The sequence below is a fragment of the Lepisosteus platostomus genome, chromosome 4, assembly GCF_059453375.1.
Source record: "Lepisosteus platostomus isolate fLepPlt1 chromosome 4, fLepPlt1.hap1, whole genome shotgun sequence".
Lineage (NCBI taxonomy): Eukaryota > Metazoa > Chordata > Actinopteri > Semionotiformes > Lepisosteidae > Lepisosteus > Lepisosteus platostomus.
This window is the reverse complement of record NC_142614.1, coordinates 41,442,005-41,467,665: the sequence shown is the minus strand read 5'-3', so window position 1 is coordinate 41,467,665 and position 25,661 is coordinate 41,442,005. Positions and strand designations below refer to the sequence as shown.

At 37.6% G+C, this 25,661-nt stretch overlaps 1 protein-coding gene and 1 long non-coding RNA gene across 3 annotated transcripts in view; one reads left to right on the top strand and one right to left on the bottom strand.

Moving 5' to 3' along the window:
- Positions 1-25,661, bottom strand: part of cspg4ba (chondroitin sulfate proteoglycan 4ba) — a 57,147-nt gene that overhangs the window by 6,857 nt on the left and 24,629 nt on the right. The window contains exons 3-8 of the mRNA XM_088629506.1: positions 20,928-24,497; positions 20,174-20,647; positions 18,592-18,768; positions 8,292-8,490; positions 7,676-7,807; positions 1,443-1,615 (exon numbers count right to left, since the gene is read on the bottom strand). Of these exons, the coding sequence (XP_088485632.1) occupies positions 1,443-1,615; positions 7,676-7,807; positions 8,292-8,490; positions 18,592-18,768; positions 20,174-20,647; positions 20,928-24,497 (4,725 nt within the window). The remainder of the gene's footprint in view (positions 1-1,442; positions 1,616-7,675; positions 7,808-8,291; positions 8,491-18,591; positions 18,769-20,173; positions 20,648-20,927; positions 24,498-25,661) is intronic.
- The window catches only part of LOC148673177 (uncharacterized), a 41,155-nt gene that overhangs the window by 11,062 nt on the left and 4,432 nt on the right, over positions 1-25,661 (top strand). The window contains exons 1-2 of one of the 2 annotated variants that reach the window (XR_015935953.1): positions 18,144-18,297; positions 23,130-23,250. This is a non-coding gene — a long non-coding RNA (uncharacterized LOC148673177). Of the gene's footprint in view, positions 1-18,143; positions 18,298-23,129; positions 23,251-25,661 lie in introns of those variants that run through there. The other variant, XR_015935952.1, reaches the window with a different exon arrangement.

Below are 25,661 nucleotides of genomic sequence, written 5' to 3'. Positions count from 1 at the left end.
TGTCTGAACTTTTATCGCCCTACTCCCCACCTCGCAACCTCCGCTCTTCAAATTCTGCCCTCCTTACTGTCCCCCAAGCCCGTCTACATTGTATGGGCGACAGGGCCTTCTCCTGCTATGCCCCCAAGCTCTGGAACTCTTTGCCCAAGGATATTAGAGAGTCACCTTCTCTAAACTCCTTCAAATCTAGACTCAAAACCTTCTTCTTCAGAAAAGCCTTTACTTAACTGGTTCCATTCTTCACCCCTCTGCTCTTCTTAATACCACCTTCCACGGTCTCCTCTATTGTTATTGTTGTATTGTTGTAATTATAATTGTGTCCTATCTTGTGAAATCTTCTTATTTATTGTTGTAGTCTTCTTATTTAGTGTTATTGTCATCCTGTAAAGTGCTTTGAGAAGCCACCTTTAAAGGCGCTATATAAAATAAAGTTTATTATTATTATTATTCTGTGAGATATTAAAGTATTGCTTGATTACATTTGATATTCTAAAACCCCCTGAAATGATGGGTCCAAAATGATGTCATTTTGCTCTAAACTGTGATAACAAACATCACATTTTTAACTTTCTGTCAGGAGATATATAACCATTTCACACTGTATAACTGTCAGATCAATATTTTCTTTGAGAGGTCATGTCTGCTACAACAAGAATCTTATGAGACATCATATGCAAGGAAAAACTGGAGTTCCTCCATATTAAGAAGATAAATTATACAATATTATCTCAAACTATGAATCAACTGTCTTAATTGTCCAATACTTACTTTTGAACTCTTATTAGTGTAACTAAAAAGGCTGAAATGCATTCTTCTGCACAGAACTGGTGGTGGTTGGGTACTGTGAAATATGAGTAATTTTATAAACAGCTATTAATTATGAGTCATTTTTATTTTCTGCACATTGAGGCACCTTTCTAAGAGAAAATTATTTTTATGTATTCAGTTTTCCTTGCAAGTAAAAAAACATTCCATACTACATAATTTTATGTTGTTTCAACCTGTATGTTATTATTCAAATTAAATTAACTTTTTAAGTATAAAATATTAACACCAATTCAGACCAAAAGCTTTTTTAAGTTTAGCATTAATTGACTTGCATGTCTGTTTTAATAATAAAAACAGACAGCAGTGACTGCGTTAACATCATATTATATAGTGGAAACACAGATAACATTTTTTATCCAAGCAAAGCTTTGTCAAAAACTGACATGTAAACAGATGTTTTTATAGTCTTCCTTTACTTTGCAAAAGGATAAAAGCACAGTATTTATAATAATATTAAGCAGCCAAATATTTTATCACCAACTAGTAATTTTTCCTCAAACCCTTATATGAATAGGTCTTTCATAAAACAAATGTAGTGCCTGGAAAACTATAGTGCCATAAATTTCAGCTTGCAAACATATGGTCTTGCTGAGATTCTCTTTATGTCTACACACCATGATTTGTGTAAAAGAAGAAATTTCTGATGTTGAGTTGTCAGCCTCTATCTTGACGAGATTCCCAAGTTTTGGTGTGCTGATGAGAGTGAAGGTTACAGTTCGATTTCCTGTAGCACTGTTGTCATTTGTTACTGCCTGTAGATTTTCAGTGGAAAGGACTGTTAGAGATCCTGAAAAGACAGACAAAAACAGACAAAAAAATCACATATAGTTATAGAATATATAGCTTCAATCATATAACAAGCATTGATGTACGCTGATCACTCCCCACTGTACATTAACGGCTCCCCTGTGGAGACAGTTAGAAGCACCAAGTTTCTTGGTGTACACATTACAGATGACCTCACTCGGTCCCTCAATACCACCTCTCTAGCCAAGAAAGCACTGCAGCATCTCTTTCCTGCGGCGACTGAGGAGGGCAAACCTTCCCCCACCCATTCTCACCACTTTCTACAGAAACACCATTGAGAGCACCTTGACCAGCTGCATCACCGTTTGGTTTGGGAATTGCAACGCTTCAGACCGCAAGACCCTGCAATGAATTGTGGAAACAGCTGAAAAGATCTTTGGAGCCTCCCTCCCTTCCATTTCTATTATCTATCACAAGCGCTGCATACACATGGCCTCCAGTATAGTAGATGACCCCTCCCATAAACTCTTTGCCCTCCTACCATCTGAGAAAAGATCTCGCAGTCTACAGGCTAGCTCCACCAGACTCTGGAACAGCTTCTTCCCGCAGGCTGTCAGGCTCCTGAACACCTTGGAATCTACAATACTTGCACCCACCCCAATTCCAGAAACAGGGTTTAAACACCCTCCGTGTGTATAATGTATTATGCATTTGCCTTGTAATTTGCACTATCTGCACTTTGAATTATGTGTGTCCTGTCTACAATGTCTATATCGGTGTCTTGCCTGTCCTTTCTATATTTGAGGTTCCACTGTATACTTGTATATGGTTGGAATGACAAATAAACGTGAACTTGAACTTGAGTAATGGGTAAGTCTCTGGACTTACAACTCACAAGTAATATGTTCAAGTCCCCACTGCAGACACTGCTGTTGTACCATTGAGGGGGGTAAGTTGCTCCAGTATACTCAGCTATGTAAGCAGGGACCAATATTGCTGTGATGGACAGATGATCCAACCAGGTAGGGAATTGCACGTTCTCAATCCACTTAACACTACAGAAATCAGGATGACCTCTGGCCCAGTGAGCCATTGTGTTCTGGTGCAGAATTTGTTAAAAAAACAAGGTTAAGTGCACAATGGATGTGGGTTTAGAAATCAGGAGCTCATTGGAAAAGATTTTGGCTTTGAAAAGCCCCTACATATTTAAGCGATTATTACAGTTCAGCAAATTGTGTTAATTGCTTTAATTTGTCAAAAATGGGGAAGTTGTGGACCACTATGTGTCAAATCCAAGACCTAAATTGTTTTCTTTCTACCATAGTCAATGTGCACCTTGATAAATAAAAGTACTTCAAAAAGTAAGAACAAATATGCAAAGTCCTTACAATGCTGGACTAATAAGCTGTTAATGAACATGAAATGAAACTTAGTGTGCACTGTTCAGAGGTATCAGAGGTATTTTTATAACTCTAAAGATTTAAAATGTATATCTAATTGGTTTTTAAGTGTGGCTGCTAGTGACCTACTTATTCAAGCGTGTAATGTGAAAGCCATAAAGGAATGCTTGATGAAAAGAGTATATTTTTCAGGAATTCATTTATGACATTACCTCCATGTAGACAGCAGGTTTGAGCATATAGTGCTCACTCTTTTGTATATTTTATGAGGCAGTATAAAAAAATAATCATTTGTTTATATCAGAAGTGACTGTTTACAAATTTAGATTACATTGTAATGTTCTTAAAATGTTCTGCAAAAATTGAAGATGTCGAAGAAGTTAATAAATTGATAAAGAGATGCTTGATTTAGACTACTGTTGTAAGAGCATTAGCCAAAATCTTAAATCAGTTAGCGTTTGATTTTGTTTTTGTGATAAGTATGTCACAAATGTAAAATAATTTAATGCAAACTCAAATGTATAAATTTAATTTAAATAATCTTTCTTTCCTGTGTTTAATCTTATTTTAACTCCTGTACAATTATTATTTGTGTACAATATCTGCACAAAACAGCTTTAACACTATAGTTTTAAAACTACTGGCATTATAATTTATTACTAGAATAACAGAAACATTACTATAAAAAGCAGATTTGAAGATGTAAAAAAATAAACTGAATGGATCCATTTATGTATGTAAATTACTCCAATGATGGGTTACCAGATAACCTTGAAGTACTTTCATTTTATAAAGACAGAACCATGGTCTCTGGCTGACTGCCACTGTCCTTGGAATGTCCTGAGCTACTGTTAAATTAATATAAGCAAGATTGGAACTCCATAATGTGACTGTTTATACCTTTAAAAATTATATTTCAGGGAAGTGGTTTGATGTTGAATGTTGTATCTTAAAACTTAAATCTCACAAAATTGCTGTAATATATATATATATTTTATGGACAAATTTAATAAAGGTTACAATATAGCTTATTAAATAGACTGTTGTACTTCTCAACTATGATGGCTATAATCTTAGACAGCATAACAGAACTTTCAAGGTAAAGGAAAGGAACCTGGCACATCATAAAGTTTAATAATGTTCATTATATAATTCTAATTTATAACAAATCTTTTAGGTAAACAGGATAGGAAATATTTCTAAAAACTGTTAAAACAATAGCTTGTTCCATTTGTCTATAACCTTGTTTTCAGCACTTTTCCTGGAGGTCTGTTCTTAGAATCTGTACACTGTGGTCCATGTTTTGCTTCTGATTCTTAAGAAACCAAAGGCTTAACAAGTTTGCGAGTTTAGATAACTTTTACTTTCCACTCCTGGTATTCCCCTATTGAGACTACAAACATTAATTTTGTTGTGTCTGTCAGTGTAGGACAGCCCTAAATGTACTTCACTGTATAGATTTCAGAGCAGCAATAACTTTCTTATAATGTGGTGACCCACAATTCTATGCAATATTCTAAATGAGCACTGATTCTCAAGAGTTGAAAAACAAAAAGGAAGTCAGAAACAGCCTTAAATAAAAACTCAGGACAGTTCACTTTCCCATTAAACCACTATGCATTGTAGCGTAGCTTACACATTACCAGCCACAGCTGCAAATACCCAAATACCATTTTATTACCAAATACCGTTGTATGCAAAACTTTGGGCACCCCTGGCCAAATTACATGTTTTGTTGATTTTCTAAGTGAAAAGAAGGGGGGGGGGGGTATATTATGAATATTATGGCCACAAAGTCATGTTAAAGCTACTGTAAAATACAAATCCTGAGGTCAATGAATAAACTCCTATTTATTTCCACAAATGTAGAGAATAGAAATTGAGGTATCTCAATAAAAGAAATCAGTACAGTTGTATGCAAAAGTTTGGCACCCCTGGTCAAATTATGTTTTGTTGATTTTCTTAGTGAAAAGAAGTTAACACAACCTCTGCAGCAAACAAACTTAAACTTGACATATTTCTGCAAATTTTAATGCAGTTACTATTTATTTGCTGAATTGAACAGATTGAAAAAAATAAAACAGTACATGTGGCATGTGCAAAAGTTTGGGCACCCTTCCAGTTGATTCACAAGTGTTATTTTTTTGGAAGGTCTTAGAATTTAATTGGCTCATTAGGCCTTAATCTAAGTCAGGTGATGACAATTCCAGAGCTTAATAAATTCTCTGACTCTTTGAACCTCTCAGGGTGTGGGGCTTACACTCAACAACCATGGGCTCCTCTAAGCAGCTGACTGAGGATCAGAAAATAAAGATAATTGACTTTTACAAAGGAGGGGAAGGCTATAAAAAGATACAACCTTGCAATTTCGACTGTCCAAAAAGTCATTAAGAAATGAAAGTTAAGGGGAACTGTTGAAGTCAAGACAAGATCTGGAAGACCAAGAAAAATCTCTGATAAAACTGCTCATAGACTGGTCAGGAATGCAAAGCAAAACCTCCAAATATCACTGTAAAGGACCTGCAGGAAGAGTTAGCTGGCATGGGAGTAGTGGTGCACCGCTCCACTGTGCTTGCACAAACATGATCTGCATGAAAGAGTCATCAGAAGGAAACTTTACCTTCGATCTCATCACAAAAGCCAAGCTCTGAAGTATTTAACACTTAGATAAGCCAGAGGCATTTTGGAACCAAGTGCTGTGGTCTGTTGAAGTAAAAATTGAAGTCTTTGGCTACAATCACTGAAGGTATATTTTTTGGGAAAAAGGAGAAGCATTTGAAGAAAAGAACACCTTGCCAACTATTAAGCATGGGGGTGGATCTATTATGCTTTGGAGTTGTGTGACAGGAAATACTGTGCAAGTAGAGGGAAGAATGGATTCTACTAAGTATCAACAAATCCTGGAAGCTAATGTCCCACAGTCAGTGAAGAAACTGAAGCTAAAAAGAGGTTAGATATTACAACAAGACAATGTTCCAAAACATACCTCAAAATCAACCATGGACTTCTTCAAGAAATGAATGATTAAGGTTTTGGAATGGACTTAACAGTCCCTAGACTTGAATATTATTGAAACTCTGTGGGTAGATCTCAAACATGCAGTGCATGCAAGACAACCTAAGAATATTTCTGAACTAGAAGCATTCTGCAAGTGGAAAAAAATTCCTAAAGCAAGAACACAAAGACGCTTGGAGGCTGTGATTTCTACCAAATGGTGTGTTATCTTTTTCAGTCTGTTAAATTCAGCATATAAATAGTAACTGTGCATTACAATTTGCAGAAATATGTCAAATTTAAGTTTGTTCACTGCAGAGATTGTGTTAACGTCTTTTCACTAAGAAAATCAACAAAATGTAATTTGGCCAGGGGTGCCCAAACTTTTGTACCAAACAGTACTGATTTATTCTATTGAGGTACCTCAATTTCTATTCTATTCATTTGTGGAAATAAATAGGAATGTAATCATTGACCTCAGGATTTGTATTTTACAGTAGCTTTAACATGACTTTGTGGCCATAATATTCATAATGTACCCCCCCCACACACACACACACATACCTAATAAATAGTTAATGATTAAAGCTAGGCAACTGAGGGGCAGACGTAGTATTCACATAAAAATACATTTAGAAAATTCATATTCTAAAAGTAAAAACAAACACTTCTTATATCACAACCACAACTAATATACATCCATTATCCCAAAATATTATGAATTTGTCATATGGAAACCAGAAACAAAATAATCTAACATGAATTTCACAACACTCATATTGGAAGTTTTGTCTACTGTACAATTGGATGATGTACAGTTGGTGATGTAAACTGAGTTTACTGTGCCTTTTCAAAATTATTGTAATAAGGGCACACAAACGTTACAGATGAGAGACTGCTGTGCCCACACTGCTCGTCAGTATGTCAGTACGTTAATGATTCAGGTCCTGCATCAAGGCTCTTCTTGCAGACCCCCAGTGACTCAGCACTTACAACCTTGAGGCCTATTTTTTAATTTTACAAAAGATCTTTGGTAAAAAACATTAATATGCTTGCATACAAAAAAGAAGCCAATCTTAATACTTCATCACAAAGCAACAATCACAAATGGTGGCTATGTTAGACTGCATTTCAAGATGGAAATAACTATACCCTTTATCCCAAAGTGAAAACCTGTAAGTAAAAAAGTAGCCACCTAAAACTATTTTTATTAACAATAGAAAGCAATGCCTACAGACACATTTCCCCGTTAGGAAGGTTCTGATAGGCTTTTATTTTCAGGAACAGACAATGAGAAGTATAGCCTGCACTTCACTATTTTAAAACATTTTAAAGACCATGACAGTTTCGGTTTCAGTAACCACTTGTGGTTACTACAAGTTAACATGCAGATTCACACTTATATATTGAAACAATTCCAATGCCTTAAAATTGCAATAGGTTAGAATCATACGTTTTCCTTTGCACATGTATGCTACTGTAAATGTGAAATGTTTTGTGCACATAAAATTGAAATGGAAAATTGAAAACAAAAACAATTGGGAACAAAGTGAAAACTTTAGTTTGTCTTTTTAGTCTACTAAATGTTATTATGCATTTGTATAACTGAATGTAGTTGGATCCAACTATTTGAAATACAGGCAAAATTTGTGCATCATATCAAAAGCTATTCGATAGAAACGGAGGCTAGGCTTTCATGAAGTTACCTGGAAACACTTTGAGAGGTTTGGTTTTTTCAAGACTGAGGACCAAGGCTCTGGCTGTGATGCTGAAGATCTGCCTTTGGGCAAAGTTCATCCCATCATTAACCTGGAAGTTAAATCCACCAGACATGGCACCTGGAAAATAATACATAACATTTTCCACTGAGTCTCAGCTGCTCCCATAACAGTAAAACATTGTTAGGTTGCTAACAAACTTCTAGTTTGCTCTATACTAGGTTTAACACTCCTTTAGTTTGACGATATACTCTGACATTACCTAATTTAATCTGAAGCTATGTAAACACTATAGTCACTCACCACAAACCTCAAGTCTGAACAAAGTTTCCAAGAATTATTTTGGAGCTGAAAACCGATGCTTTTAAAACCAAATACTATAAGTTACAGCTTTCAAATGGAGGGTTTTAAATTTTAAAGTAGATACATTATGCAGTGAGTCATGCAACACATTCTGGCAAATCTCTTGAAGACAAATGTCAATCAACTGCTATTTCTATAGTAATTCTATAAAGATAATACCTCTCAGTTTAGCAATTTGGAAAAGTGGGGAAAACATTGGATGCATCGACAAATAGGCTAAAGTGTTCTGAGCATCTCTTACCACTGTGCACGAAGACTAACTGCCCCTGGTTAATGTGGGCCTGTGTAAAGTTGAAGATGTGTTTGTTGGCAGAATTCTTGAGTGCCAGATGACCATTGCTAGGAGGAGTGACGATATACTCCAAATCTTCTGGTGGACTGTCTCTGTCTTCAGCATTCAGATCTTCTTCAGTTATCTCTGTCACAGAGCTCACCCATACCTGGGAAATGTGTGCAGCAAAGACTTTTAACATTCAAGCTGATTTAATAACATTTACACTTCTTATTCTTGACATTGTGACATTTCAGGATTGAGGCAAAAATGTCCCATGTTTTATTAAACCACTTTTTAAGTTCCTATATTGTCTTCATCGATTAAGTTCAAGTTAATTTGTAATTCCAGCCATATACAAGTATACAGTGGAATGAAAATATCATTCCTCCTGGTCCAAGGTGCAATTACAGACAAGACACTGACATAGACAATGTAGACAGGACTAATAATACTAATATTAATAAATAAGATCGTGCAAACTAAGACAGTGTACACCAGAACAGAGGCAGTGTACACAGGATATATACAAAGTGCAATTTAACTGTTACAGAATAGTACAAAAAATACATCATACAATATACACTAAACACTGGGGGAGTTTAAACTTTGTTTCTGGAATTGGAGTGTATCATGGATGTTGGAAGGGCATGCCGTGGAATGACAAGGTGTAGACCCTATGCGGTAAAAGGGGGCAGGACGGGGGTTAGCCCTGGCTCAGGGAGTTGGATGATGTCAGAATAGAAACCTATGCCCTCAGGCCACGGACGTGGGGCAACCTGGTAATAGGCAATAATAGGTAATATTGCTCAATGCTGAGCAAGGAGCAGAGCAGACACAGGAAGTAAATAGGCTACACAAGACACACCGGAAAGATATGAATAATCACAGGGAACTAGGAACGGGATAGAAGTAGAGCACCCTCTAGCTGTACAGGGCATGACAGAGTGGGTGCAAGCAGTGTTGAGAAGCCTTACAGCCTGTGGGAAAAAACTGTTACATAATCTAGTGGAGCTAGCCCGTATACTGCAATATCTTTTCCCAGCTGTGCTTTTTTTTAATAGGGAGGTGGTATTGAGGGACCGAGTGAAGTCATCTATAATGTGTACATCAAGAAACTTGGTGCTTCTAACTGTTTCCACAGGGGAGCCACTGCTGTACAGTGGGGAGTGATCACCATGGGCCCTCCTGAAGTCAATAATCATCTCTTTTGTCTTATCAACAAAGAAACAAGTTGTTTGTGCACCAGTCCACTAATTGCTCCACCTCCTCTCTGTATAGTGACTCATCGTTGTTACAAATGAAGCCCATCACATCGTGTCATCAGCAAACTTAATGATGTTATTTGAACTTGGCAGTACAGTCATGAGTCATCAACGTGAACAGCACTGGGCTGAGCACACAGCCCTGGGGGGTTCCGGTGCTTATTGTGATGGTGCCGGAGATGTTATAACCGATCCGGACTGTCTGAGATCTCTCGGTTAGAAAGTCCAGGACCCAGTTACAGATGGAGGTGTTAAGGTTCAGCAAGCTCAATTTTCCTATCAGCTTTTGGGGAATGATTGTCTTAAATGCTGAGCTGAAGTCAATGAACACCATTCTTATATACGTGTCTTTCTTATCCAGGTGGGACAGGTCCAGGTGAAGGGCAAGAGATACAGCATCATCAATATACCGGTTAGGGCGATATGCAAACTGGAGGAGGTCCAGAGAGGTTGAGTCTGGACTTTATGTGGCCCATGTCTAGCCTCTCGAAGCACTTCATGATAACAGGTGTGAGTGCCACGAGATGGTAATCATTGAGGCAGGACACAGCTGACTTCTTTTGCACTGGTATAATAGTGGTGGATTTAAAGCATACAGGGATAATCGCCTGGCACAAGGAGATATTACAAATATCATTAAGGACATTCGCTAGCTGATCTGCACATTCCTTGAGCACGTAACCAAGTATATTATCAGGTCGAGCAGCCTTACGTGGATTAACTTTGGCTAGTTTCCTCCTCACATCAGCGGTGGACAGGCAAAGCACCTGATCATCGGGAGGAGGTATTGTCTTCCCCACAAGCACAACATTCAGTGCTTCGAATCGTGCATAGAAGTTATTCAGCACATCTGGGAGAAAGGCATCACCGTCACTGGCACATAAAGCAATCCTGTAGTCAGTAATGACCTGGATGGCCTGCCACATGCGCCGCATGTCTCTGGTGCAAGAAATGGCCATGGATTTTCTGTGCATAGGTGCGCTTTACTTTCCCTGATGGCAGAAGACAGGTTGGCCCTCGCAGTCCTAAGGGCTGCCTTGTCGCCTGATCTGAAAGCAGCATCATGGGTTCTTAGCAGTGTGCATGGATCTCTGTAGTCAGCCATGGCTTTTGGCTGCCCCGAGTGATGATGAATTTGGAGACAGTGACGTTGTCTATACACTTACTGATGTAGCCAGTCACAGATGCTGAATGCTCCTCTAAGTTGATGAGATGATCATAGGCAGCAGCCTCCCTGAACATATTCCAGTCTGTGTGCTCAAAACAGTCCTGTAATGCTGAGATAGCTCCATCTGGCCATACTCTGATCTGTTTCAGAGCCGGTTTGGCATGTTTGAGCAGCGATCTGTATGCTGGGATTAGCATAACAGTAATGTGGTCAGAGTAGCCCAGGTGGGGGCGGGGAACAAACTTGTATGCGCCACAGATATCTGTATAAAGTCTTGTGTGTTCACCCCTCTGGTTGCAAAGTTAATATATTGATAAAATATAGGGAGAACGGTCTTAAGATCCGCGTGATTGAAGTTGCCAGCAACAATGACAAAGCTTTCGGGATGAGCAGTTTGAAGATCACTGATGTCCCCGTAAAGGACTTGTTGCGCCTCTGGAGTCAGCGCTGGGCGGGATATACACAGCCACAATAAGAACAGTAGTAAATTCCCTTGATTAAGTACTTCTCTTGAACAGTACTATATCATATACATATTAAAACAACATTTCATAGGAACTACAATAAGGTCCATACATTCCAGTAACTTATAAACATTTTTAACTTCAAAGGATGTTTATTGGATAGGTCTTTGAATGTTAATAAGAAATTATTATATTTTCTTAAAGGTTGGTCAGCAAGTAGCACATTTTTGATTGTCTAAAAATATGTTTTAGTAGGTCAGCCAAATTCTAATTAAAGCAATGAGACAGAATTTATAGGTTAGCGTATTAAAATTTGGTGTACCTCGCCTTGCTGAGGAAACAGCAGCTAGACATGAAGGCTGACATGACTGCCCTCCCTCAGCTGTGAGGAATGAGTCAGGGAGCGGCTGCAAGGCTGAAGATGGTGTGAAGGGAGGGGTGTGACAAAAGATGTGTGCAAATTCTGATCAGGAGGTGCGATATTGATGTGTAAGAGTGCAAAAGTGTGAAAGATCAGAAACTGCCTTTTCCTGAACTTCTGTTTACAAACTCACATACGTCTGTGTTTCACATCTGTGTATACAGTGGTGTGAAAAAGTGTTTGCCCCTTCCTGATTTCTTATTTTTTTTGCATGTTTGTCACACTGAAATGTTTCAGATCATCAAACAAATTGAAATATTAGACAAAGATAACACAAAATGCAGTTTTTAAATGAAGGTTTTTTATTATTAAGGAAAAAAAAATCCAAACCTACATGGCTCTGTGTGAAAAAGTGATTGCCCCCTAAACCTAATAACTGGTTGGGCCACCCTTAGCAGCAACAACTGCAATCAAGCGTTTGCGATAACTGGCAATGAGTATTTTACTGCGCTGTGGAGGAATTTTGGCCCACTCATCTTTGCAGAATTGTTGTAATTCAGCCACATTAGAGGGTTTTCGAGCCTTAACCGCTTTTTTAAGGTCATGCCACAACATCTCAACCGGATTCAGGTCAGGACTTTGACTAGGCCACTCCAAAGTCTTCATTTTGTTTTTCTTAAGTCATTCAGCATGGACTTGCTGGTGTGTTTTGGATCATTGTCCTGCTGCAGAACCCAAGTGCGCTTCAGCTTGAGGTCACGTACAGATGGACGGACATTCTCCTTCAGGATTTTTTGGTAGACAGCAGAATTCATGTTTCCATTTACCACAGCAAGTCTTCCAGGTCCTGAAGCAGCAAAACAGCCCCAGACCATCACACTACCACCACCGTATTTTACTGTTGGTCTGATGTTCCTTTTCTGAAATGCTGTGTTACTTTTACGCCAGATGTAATGGGACACACACCTTCCAAAAAGATCAACTTTTGTCTCGTCAGTCCACAGAGTATTTTCCCAAAAGTCTTGGGGATCATCAAGATGTTTTCTGGCAAAACTGAGACGAGCCTTTATGTTCTTTTTGCTCAGCAGTGGTTTACGTCTTGGAACTCTGCCATGCAGGCCATTTTTGCCCAGTCTCTTTCTTATGGTGGAGTCATGAACACTGACCTTAACTGAGGCAAGTGAAGCCTGCAGTTTTTTGGATGTTGTTGTGGGATTTTTTCTGACCTCTTGGATGAGTCGTCGCTGCGCTTTTGGGGTAATTTTGGTCGGCCGGCCACTCCTGGGAAGGTTCACCACTGTTCCATGTTTTCACCATTTGTGGATAATGGCTCTCACTGTGGTTCGCTGGAGTCCCAAAGCTTTAGAAATGGCTTTATAACCTTTTCCAGACTGACAAACGTGTGGCAGTAATCACGCCTGTGTGTGGCTAGAGAAATTGAACTCAGCTTTCCAAAGATGTGATAAACCACAGTTGATTTATGTTTTAACAGGGGGGGGGGCAATCACTTTTTCACACAGGGCCATGTAGGTTTGGATTTTTTTTCCCTTAATAATAAAAACCTTCATTTAAAAACTGCATTTTGTGTTTACTTGTGTTATCATTGTCTAATATTTCAATTTGTTTGATGATCTGAAACATTTCAGTGTGACAAACATGTAAAAAAATAAGAAATCAGGAAGGGGGCAAACACTTTTTCACACCAGTGTACATTATAGCTACATTTATACAGCCTTTTTAATTCATTTATACATTCCTCTTGTTCATCTGTGGAATAAATAGGACCATTTTTCAATCAGTGTTGTAAACGTTCAAAGTCCTTTGGATTTCTCCCCAGAAATGCCCAAAGCATAAATGAAGAAAAAACTCTGGCAGCCAGAGGACTTCGATGGTTGAAAAGCAGATACTATCACTTAAAGTAATCAGCCTATGATAATACATACAGGTTGCAGGTTCCAGACCACAGGGAAGAAGAGAGGAGCAGGGGCTGAATGAAATCATTCAAATCCAGCACACCTGGGCCTGATCCAATCCCCACGAGGTGTGCTGGCTTTATAAAACTGCCTCTTTTTTCAGTAAGAGAGGGAGGAGCTAGAAAACTGTCTGTAGCTAAAAAAAAAGAAAATTTAGATCTATGATGTGGAAGATGAAAACAATGTTTAATGTTAAAGTTTAGCTGTTAGGGCTGTAAGGAAGACTATGATGAAATATGAGAAGAGACAAATTCATCATCACATTACCAGCTGATTTTACTGGCCAGGCATTTAAGAGAAACTTTATGAAAATTAGTGTGCCAATGCCCCAGTAAACCCAGTGCCAACACCAAAAGTCCAAATTTCCCTCTTAACATCAATCAAGGAAATAATTTGGTGAAACAGTGTTAGATTTCATTCATTAAGCAAATCTTTCAGGGTCATTGATCTGTGCTGGTGGTGACTGATTTGAGAATAAGATACCCTAATTCCTTCTCTTTTGTAAAGTGTCTTCCTAGACTATTACAAATGCACTCTTTAAATAATTTCTTCTTGAGTGGGGATTTCCAAGGATGTCTTAACAGCCCTAAACACTGCAGGAACATTATAAAATGCTTAAGGTGAAATCACGCTGTAATTCAGTATATACCCTCAAAAAGACAGGGCTTCATCAAAATCTTAAACCTACAGTAATTATTTGGAATGTTTACGCAAAGTGAAATCTGTAAGAGGGACAAAATCCTGTCTGCTTTTGCTTTATTCTTTGTGTGAGATTCCCAATGCCACCACATTTTTTTCTTTTTGAACTGCTGCTTGGAGGCAGCTGACTAGTGGTAGTGAATCTAATAACAGGAAGTTGGGAGGAGAGTTCATCCCCTGCTAAAACTGAAGCTAAACATATCCTGGACTTGCAGACCAATTTAAATACCTTAGGCCAGTTATCAAGAGAATATTTGCTCTATGCCCAGGATATCAACTGTACAAGATAGGAACCTAGGTATATATACTCAAACAAATAGGGTTTTGATATTGCTCCCATTCACATAATCTAATTACTTGCCAAAGAGCTGAAAAAATTGTATGGTGAGTCATAAAGACGATGCCCATTCCTGTGGTTTGGTACTTTCTCCCCTCTATTTATTGTAAATTATATAAGTGATGCACTGTGCAATGCTATTGACGTGCTGTACATTTCCTATTACACAGTTTTGAGAAACTTTTTTATGAAGCTGCTGTTGCTGTTGCAGTGGAATATGGTACACTTATCTAGTAAGATACTGGGAGTTACAGGAAACATTCATAACAGGAAAAACAACAATTATGAACTTAAGTGTACGTAGATAAACTAACAAAGATGGGAAACTACATAAATTTTGAAATTCTGAACATAGCCATTGCAAACCATGAAAAAAGCCTTCTTTTGTATTGAAGAGTTCTTTCAGGAAACCACAGCATCCTGTGTGACCAGTGACTCACTGTGCACCAAGGCTTCAGTGATTTTGTAAGACTTTATAAAAAGGATTTTTTTTTGTAAAACTTGATCAAAGTTTACAGCTTAATAATACAATAGAAATTTTGAAGATGTTTCTCAGCCATCTAGATAGTGTACACTTTTTTATTTCAGCTTTTCATTTTACATTGCCGTATCTTTATTGTTTAAACCATTTGTTCAATAAAGATATGACAATGTAAAATAGTGTTTGCTGTTTTTTAAATAAGACTGCCTTTATTTATTATTATGACTTAGATGAAGATCAGATCACATTTTAGGAGCCATTCATGCAGAAATCTAGATAATTAAAAAAGGGTTCACAAACGTTTTTACAACTGTATGTTTAACAATACAAGACCAAAAAAGGCATATTGGAAAAAATGAATTAAAAGTAAACTAACTATAAAGTATGCACAATGCCTTGCTAAGGCCTAACTGTAGCCATGTTCTGTTGTTTTTTGTTTGTAGGGTTTTCTGACTTTAGTCTCCTCTAACAGTTAAAATGCATGCTCAGTGGCATTCAAAGCAGAAGATTGACTTGGCCAATTCAAAAATTCCCACTTCTTCTTCCTGGTGAACTCTTTTAAGAATTGTGTAGTATTTTAAGGCACTGTCTTGTTGCAGAATGAATTACTCTTTTTTGATGATGCCATTATCAGTCACATCATCAATATAGATCAGTGAGTCAGTTCCAGAGGCAGTGCCCTAGCTATGACTCCATGCTTTACAGATGAGCTTAGGATCATTTGCAATTCCTCTCTTTCTCCACACTTCTGACCTTACATCACTTTGACAAAGGTTTATCTTTGTCTGGTCTGCCCATAAAACTTTTTTACATATATGTTTGTTCTTCTTTGCAAATTCTGAGCTGGTTTCTATTTAGAGCTGATGAGAGGCTTGCTTTAGACCTTGGAATGCCCCACTTGAGCACAGTGAACTGAGATAACTTCACCCCTGAACACTAGAGATTGTCTGCAATCTCTTTGGATGTGATATTGGGGTGTTTCTTGACAGCTGTATTTTTCTGTCATCAACTGCTGTCTTCCTTGGATGACCTAGTCTAAAATGATTGCTTACTTTTCCACGAGTTTCTTTTTCAAGACATTCCATGTTGTTGAATTTGTGATGCCCACAAAGAGACAGATCCAAAAAGTAAGCTCTAGAGGCAAGAACGAAGGTTATATATTCACAACTCCTTTAGGTGGAACAGCTAAACAATTAGCCATTTGTACAAATGCTTATGCTCACCTTAAATGGGAAGACTGAATACAATAAATGACATTGCTCTAACGGGGCTAAACATGTATGAAAAATAATATCCAGAAACAAAAGCTAAAATTCTATAATTTTGCCTCACACAAATCCTTTGACCTGAAAAACATATTAAATATGTACACAGCAAAAATTTTTCAATATCTCCAATATTTGGATATATAAAGAAACACTCCTGCTCCTGCTGCATAGCTGTTTGATACATTATTATGACCCGCAGTCCTGTACTGTAAGTCAACCACTGGAACCTGTCTTATTTTGAATAAGTTTTAAGTTGGAATGAGAATAATTTCTTAAGATAATTACCTTTTTGATTTTCCCATTTCTGTTCTTGAAATACATCAATTATAAACTTAAGAGACTCTCCATATTAAAGAATCTTAACCATTCATGCCATTAATATTATAAACATATATTTATAATAATATCATGATTCTAGCCAAAAGTGAGATGTAATGCTTTTCATTTCTTAAATTAATAATCATCAAATGTGGTCTTTGAGAGACAAAGTTCAGCAAAACTTTTTTACAGTCTTTTAAATAATTACCTGCTTTGAACCTTGAAAAAGTGTTAATTTAGGTCTGTTGAGTGAAAATTCATTCAGTCTCTTAAAGCAAATATAGAAAGACAGAAAAGCTTAGCCTTCAGAGAGTCGGGAGCGGAGAAACACTTTACTTCCGGCCAGGATGAATCAAAACATATCGCCACCTTGTGGATAAAACCAGGCATTTTATATCAACAGCTTTATAGAACATCATTAAGTTACACAATTGTCACTAATCCTGGGTCACAAAATGTTAATTAAGACAAGCAAATACTAGCTACTACTAAGACTAGTATTATTAGAGTTATAACTAATCAGGTTCTGTCAACCTACCCTTTACTTACATTAAGAAAATGGAACCTGAGATACCTGAGGATTAAATTTATTCACGTTTGATTAAGGATTTAAGTCAGAATCATAGGCATTTAAGCTTTGAACTTTATTTTTTATTATGTTTACTGCAAATGACAGAGCTTTCACTGTTCAGAAACAGATAATCACTTAGCAGACGTTCAGAAGAGAAACCATAGTGAGATGTTTTCATAGAATTCCTAAATCTGGCATTATTTGCGGCCAAGAGAAAGGTGTAATTTGAAGGAATATTATGTTTGCAGGGATTAACAAACTGTTTTTATACCAATATAAAATTTATGATTAATACTTTCATTGCATAGAAAAAGAAGAAAATTCAAATGGAATAGTCTAAAAACTTATCACCACAGCTCTGTTTAAAATTCAGATACAAATGCGCAGCTCATAAGTTGTCCTTGATATTTTATCCTGACATTCTCCATTATGTTAAGTGAATTTTAGGCCAGCTCAAGCTCCAAACAAATTTTTCAATTTTAAAATAGTTGGACAAGCAAATTTAAAGGTAGAATTTCAGTCCTCCATTCATCAGCTGAAGCTGAATTGAAAGAACATCATGCAGCAAGATAGTGATCCAATATATACAAGCAGATCCGCAATAGAATGGCTGAAAAGGATTTGTCGCATTCTGGACTGGCCAAGTCAAAGTCCTGACATAACTCCTTTTGAAACGTTGTGGCCAGACCTGAAGTGTGCTGCTCACGCGAGGAAACCCTCATCTTAAATGCATTTTTTATTAAGGCTTTGATTCAGATCTCTAAAATCTCAAAAACACACAAGAATACAGGCCAACCTACAGGATTCACACACATTTTCTTGGCAATGTACAGTAAGTGTGGAACCAAGGAAGCAGCTGATGCCGTCTCTAAATAAGCCCCAAACTAGGCAGTGAAGAAACCTTCCATTTCTGAATACACAGGAAAGGTGCGGCAGCTGCTGTTCGCTTGAACATTTTAAAACCATCTTAAACACATTAGATTTTTCTTTCTAAGCCTCCCTCAGGTATACCAGCTACAGACACTCAATCTTATAGGAGAAAAACAGAAAACGTTTTGGATTTTCTTTGAGGTAATTTAACATTTTTTTTTGTACTTTGAAGTTTTTAAAATATTCAAGGGTATACCAAAATGGATGTGTAACATACATTAGTAGATTTTATGTACTTGGATAGTATACCACAATTAAATGGTTTATTTGATGAAAAATTAAAAGAAAATCTGGGCTGCATACTCCTTTATGGAAGTTCTAAACTTTGCCATTTATAATAGTGTTCCTAATATACAGTGCGGTACTTGCAGTGGAGGAAATTAATATTCAAAATCTGCTAAGTATTATAATTGGGTGTAAACACAGCAGACTTACCCTGAAGATTCTGTTGGCTGTTACAACAGGAGGCTCATCATTCACTGGTGTAATGTTTACAAACACTGTCCATGGAAGACTCTTCTTTCTAAGTTCAGTGTCATTGGCAATGATAGTAAAATTATCAGACACTGTCTCACTGTCATCATGAACATAATATACGAACTCTTGTTCAACCTATGGTAAAGAAAAATATAAATCATTCAAACATAAATGATTAGAGATAACAGGAAAACTGAACTTAGCTTTATTTATTAGTTAGATCAACAAGTTTTAAAATGCATTGGTCTTCCTCAAGATGTGGTATTAAAGTGTTGCCATTTTGATAGTTTTTTAGTACTCAAATCCACCTGTATTAAAAGGCAAATGGAATTAAAATATAAAGCATGTGAAACAGTAATACCTGATTGATTATGTAACAGTAGTAATTACTCAATGTTCTGCACTCAGGCCAAATTCTGCACTTTTGTATTTTTTTTGCTATGCACTTTTGCTATCACTTTACTGGAAATAAGTCTGTGTCTGAATTCAGTCCTCCTTTTGCATCCTTGCAAATATTTTAATAATACTTTGTCTGTCTTAGAGGTTTCAGTTCCGAAGTTGGGTTTGTTGGGTGACTCCGAAGTTGCTTCATTTAAACTATGACTCCCATCAACTATGTAAAAGCTAATGCAGTAACCCTATCTGTTGATAGCACAGTCGGTGAATCTAAATTGAAGAGCTTGGGGTGATATTTGATCTAGATTTAACATTTGACCCACGTGCAAAACATTATAAAAACACCAATCTTCCATCTCAGAAATATTGCCAGACTATGTCTCTGACTGTCATGAAAAGCTGATCAACACATCGGTCTTGAGAACTGAGAACTCTTGAACTCGTATCTAAATCCACTCTGAAAAAAAATCAGTATGCACAGAATTTGGCAATGAGAAGTCTGACCAGGTCATGTGCAAGTAATCACATTACTCCTGTCCTGGAGTCCTTGCACTGGATTCTTATGAGGTTTTGTGTTGACTTCAAAATACTTATGCTCACCTATGAGGCTCTACATGACTCTGCAACTCAGTACCTGTGTGACTTTAATATCTTCCTACTCCCCACCTTGTAGCCTTTGTTCATCTTACTATGGTCTCCTCTATGTCCTCCAAATTCGTCTATAATCTATGGGTAATTGGGCAATAGGGCCTTCTCTTGCTATGCCCCAAAACTCTGGAATTCTATGCCCAAGAATATCAGAGAGTCACCTTCCCTCAACACCTTTAAATCCAGACTCAAAACCTTCTTCTTTAGTAAGGCTCTAGAAAGTCTGTCTACCCCTTTTCATCTTCTACTACATTGTAACTAAATCCACTAAATTGTAAGTGTTCAAAGCCGCTAATATAAAAGAAACAAAAATACAAGAAACAATTACAGCTGCCTACTTCTGGCAACACAAAGGTGCTTTTAGAAGCATATTTTTAGAAAACATGATAACTGCCCTTTAATTCACAAATTTAAAGAACAGAAATATTATTCTACACATATAGATTAAAATAAAGCAAAGATATAAATCTAGCAAAGGGAGAAATACATATTTTACCTGTGTTCTAGTAAAAGAGCTGAGGTGGACACCAGGGTATCGAGAATGCTCTATATGGCCATGTTTTGGAGGGTCCCAGATAAAATACTGAAAACTCAGGGCAGCAAAGTGTTTGTTGTTAACTTTAATAACATCCTCTGTCAGAGCTTTGGAAGCTCCTTCCTTTAAAGTGATGTTATATATTTCAAGAGGGATCATGCGAGGAATAATTTCAATCAAGATCATGATTCCATTGACTTCTGTGATGCCATTTGAGACATCCAACACTATGCAGTCTGTAAGCTGGTCTGCCTCCACCTGCACATACTGAATGTTCCCATCATTGATGTCCTGTTGAGAGAAGCTCCAGATTGGATTGTTTTCAGTTCCCAGGTAATGTTCTTCTCCCTCAGCAAAGCTGCGGATGTAGCCATGAGAAGGAGGAACTTTTACAGTATAAACAATTTCTGATGGCAAGTTATCTTCATGCGTAACCTAAAATGGACAAATAAATAGAGCTTAACACTTTTCAATCAGGTTTCAGAAACCAAAACATCTTGATTTACAGCTGGTATAAACATACCTTAATATGACTGCATTTTAAATAATTTATTTAATGATGGTTTATCAAAAATGACATATTATGAAACTTTAAATACAATATATAGGACATAAAACAAAACGCTCTAGAAGAATGTTTCTATTAGTGTTTACATTCTTATTTTATTACCTAAATCCCCAAACCCATCACTGTTGTTAAATATTGCAGACTAACCTCAAGTTTTCGTTTACTGATCTTAACAGGCTTTCCTTCTTCCACGAGAAGAGTGTTATTATGCATGACCTTTGGTGGGAGCTGGTGGCTTTCCAAGTATACTTTTATGTTAACTCCTGCATCCAAACGCATTTTTTGTACCTTTACAGTGAAGTTAAAGAAGTCTACCAAATTTTTGCTGTCATCATGTCGATAGACTAAATAGCCTTTTTTCAAATCATGCTGTGTAAACACATCCACCTTCAGCTCATCCCGATAAAGCCCACCATGTTTTGGGGGAAGATACATTTCATAGATAATCTCTTTATCATCTCTTACATCCAGGTTTGTAACCACACTAAAGTTGGCAGAACTGAACATTTTCTGCTGTCCTTTTTGCACCAGCAGGCCTGTATTGTTCGCTGTCTTGATATAAGGTTCTTGTGCACTGACATCCAGCAAAGTAGATGTATAATGCTTTCCATCAGACACAAACAGCACAAAGCGACCAATATTTGGTCCATGATGGACAAATAACACACGCTTTTGCTCCAGATCCTCCTGGTGAAACTGGTAAAGTTTGTGAGAAGTGTCATTTACAAGGACCAGATCGCCCATGGGAATTCCACGCCGGGTATACAGAAGCTGCCCATCATCAAAGTCAGAGTCAGCATCATGATAGCACAAGTCCTCCAGTGTTAAAAGTCTCTGTCCATTTTTGACAACATGAAAGACTTCATCAACAATACGGACTGGCTTCTCATCATTTATTAACTTTATTGAGATGTTAAATGTGCTTTCCACAATGTTGGTCTCTGCCACTGGTCCTGATTCCTTTGCGGGCTGCTGGGTGGATGCTACAAATGTAAACTGGTCATGGGTGGTTTCGCTGTCATCATGGACATACATAATGCGCTCCTCTAGGATATCCTGGTTGGTGAATGCTATTATGTTATCATTGCTTGAGGTAGAGTTAGACAGGTTAATGCGTATTAACTTTCCATGTTTTGGACGGTCTGTGATTCTGTAGTGCATTGACTTAGTGATAAGTGTTTCTGAGAACAGTTCTTCTTTTGTTAGCAATTTACTTTCGCCTTCCTTTAAAGACAATCCATTGTTTTTTATTATGATACTGTTGATGTCAGCTTTGATGGCAATTTTAAAATCATAGATTCCCGATTGTGCATGCTTAGAGAAAATCTGGAATGTAAACATGTCCCTTGTGTCTTCATATGGTCTGTCTTGTAGTTCATAATGCACTTTTAAATCAGTTATATTACTTTGGCTAAAAGTTGAGTTTTTCTTTAAAATCTTATTGTTTAACAGCAACTTTCCTTTCTTTGGCAATGTTAGAAGCCTGAAGTACAGTTCATTTTCTGTTAACTTTACACCTTTGGGAATAGCGTGGAGATGTTCTGAATTCAATATTACTCTTCGTGCTTTGTCAACCTCCATTACTTTATTTTTCAGCAGTTTATACTGTACCCATTTTATCATAATAGGAAAAACAACTTCCTCTGTGGCCATTGAGCTAATGCTAACCTTGCACTTGAAATGATCTGAAACATTACTTGACTGAATTTCATAGAAAGTACTAAGATATCTCAATCGATCCCTTTCAAGAGTGCGCTGTGAAAACAAACTGGTTTGTTTCCATTCCCCATTGGAATTCAATCTCTGCAGCTCGCCATATTTGGGAGACTCAGTGACATCGTAACGAATTTCTAGTTCCTGTTTCACGGCATTAGTTTGTATTGCCAGGTCCTTTGTGCTTATCAAAGCCGCATCACCCTGCAGAACATCAAGTCCAGTAATGTTGGCAACTTTATATTCCAGTGGTATGGCCATGATTCTCAGAACAACTGTGTTACTCACTTTTTCTCCATCACTGACTCTCAAAACAATCCTGGAATTTCGGACCCCACTGTGAACATAATTTATTTTTCCTTCTTCCATGTCAACGTGAGAAAAAGTAGTTATGCTTTTCCCTGGATTCTCTGTATTTTCCAAAAATCCAGCATCTGCATTTAGATTGCCCAATAAGGAGAAAAAGAGGTCTGTAGAATTGTTATCTACATCTGTGGCTTTTAAAGCATCAATAGTCAAATGCTTTCTTGACTTTTCTAGCAGCACAAAGAGGTTTCCTTCAGGTAGGCTTAACTCAGGTGCATCATTGGTAGGGGTTATGGTTATGTTATATCTATACATCTTATTTCCCTTCAGGTAAGGAGGAACTTCCTTTTTGCTGCTGGTGAAGACAGAGAATGTAAAAAAGTCTTCTGGGTCTTCTGAACCACCGTGAATGTACATTACCCTCCCATGCCACAAATCCAACATGCTAAAGGTATGTTCCTCTTGACCTTCATCAACATCCAACCTCAACTGACCATGAACAGGCTGTTCTTGTATCTTAAACATAATCTGAGACTGACGTATTCCTAGTTTTTTAAATTCCAGATTCACTTTTATGTGCTTTGACTCTAGAGGTGCTCGTCCTCCTTCAGGAACTACAAGGTTCCTGAGCACTAAAAACATTTGGCTGCGTTTCTTGTCCAGAGGCTTAGCACTTGTTGGTGTGAACATGGATGTTGTTGGAAGCACCGGGGCAGTCTGAGCCCAGTGAGTAGCTGGTGTAGTTTGTGTTGTTGGTTCTGGTTCCTTTTCAGGTTCACAACCTACAGAAATGTCTTTAGTTACTAAAGCATTGGGCAGACCCATTTTTACAAAATTAACCTTGATATCCTTCAAGCATCCTTTGAAAGACCCTCCTCTTATACGTTTTCCCGAAACAGAGACCAGCCCAACCTTCTTGACTTCAGCACGGGTGCTGTCATCTATGCCCCCAACAAAAAGGGAACCCCTTAACTGAAGAGCTTTATTTCGGGAACTAATGCTAGTTTTTACAGTTTCTTCATCCACTGTGAGCTGAAGGCTCCTTGAGGTGAACTGGAGCTTAATATAATGCCACTTTCTGTCATTAATATAAGTGAGGGCGGGAAGTTCACTTTTAGTCCCACTTTTTCCCATAACTGCCACTATTAGCCCATCACGGATTTCCATAGCCACAAAGTCTCCTTGGCGTGCAGAGTTATAAAGAATAATCCCTTGATCAGCAGATGTGTGCAGTACGCACTCCAACACTCCTTCCTGTTGTGCATTCCAAAGGGGTAAAGAAATGTATGCTTTAGAACTGAAGAAGCTGATAGGGTCATCTTCACTTGCAAAGAACTGGGGGCTACAGCCTAGAGATACCTCATACACATTTTTGAAGCCGGAGTAGGACCTTAGTGAAGACAAAAGATTGTGCTGATTGAACAAAAGCTCATCAATACAACCTCTAAAGCCCACAGGTTCACTGAGGAGGTATGATTTGTCAAGACCTCCAGTTCCACCAACATAAAGCCCATCTTGAATGTTAAGATCATGCTGGGACTCGGGCATTTTTAGGGTTGTTTGGAAATGTTTGTCAACTGAAAGGGTAACATTGTGATTTTCGTGTTGAAATTCAACTGTGTGCCATGCCAGATCATTCAGCGGAGTCCCTCTCTCTGAGCGAAGTATTCGTTCTCCAGATCCCAAGTCCAATTTGACCTAGAAAGGAAACACACATTTTTTTTAACATTCAAAAGCTTTTTCTTGCTGTTTTGTTCATTCAAAGTTGTACTGATCTCCTCAGATATGCATAAACAAGGGTCTCAGTTTATGTAAAAAGATAAATAGCAGAGTTCATAAATCTGTCTGAATAGCTAATCACAACTAGAGATACCTGAAGACATTTGTCTTGTAGAGAGTGAGACAGGTACATCTACTTAATAATATGAAATAAAAAATAGCAGATCCCATGACATGAAACATTAGTTGATCCGTTTTTAGTTTGTATTTACAAAAGATAGCTGTGTACAGGTAGCTTTAAAACTGAGAGAGACACAAGCATGTTACTCATATTACTCATATTTTTAAGAAGTAAATTAATTAGGTTAGTAACCTAAGGTCTAACTTACATAAAATCATATTCATCTTAGGACAGAGGTAAAACATTATGTATAGAATTGACTGATCATGACCTTTCAACAGATTCATTATATTAGAAATACGAACTGGACCATAGATCAATGCACATGAGCACTCAAATGCTGAAAAAAAATACAGAAGAGCCTCCTTATAATACTATTAATATACCAGAGTATAAAGGTGTACTTTAAGTGTTTAAGGATGTTCGAGTTGGGAGCTGCGTAAGCATGTTTAGGCTACAAAGAAACAGGTAAAGGTTATTCCATGCTGAAAGGTAAAGAAAAGAAAAGAAACAAAGGCTGTGGAGCCTTATTCAGGAGTGAGGGAGAGAGGGAAAGTAGCATTCCATAGGAGAACAAAAGACAGAGTGTGTAAGAAGGGGGCAGGGAGCAGTGGAGAAATGGGCATAAAGCAAGTGAGAATGAGTTCCAAAGTCAGGGAGAACAGGTGGAGAGGATTAGAAGGTGATGAGTCTGTCATTGAGAGAAGGGGTGTGATCCACGTTTCCAGGTTATTTTGGTTTTGGATGTCTTTCTGCAATAAGAGTTCTGACACCCCTCCGTGAGGACACAGATATAGAGATCAGAGAGTTCATGACCATTAGAGATAAAATTGAGAAATATCAGTTTTTATCAGGATTTCCTTCATATATTAAGGACATTAGTCACTTGTCATGGGCACCAGGGTGGGATGCAAATATTTTTGTCAGCTGGGCAGAAGAATGCTTCTTTGCTTTCTATACTG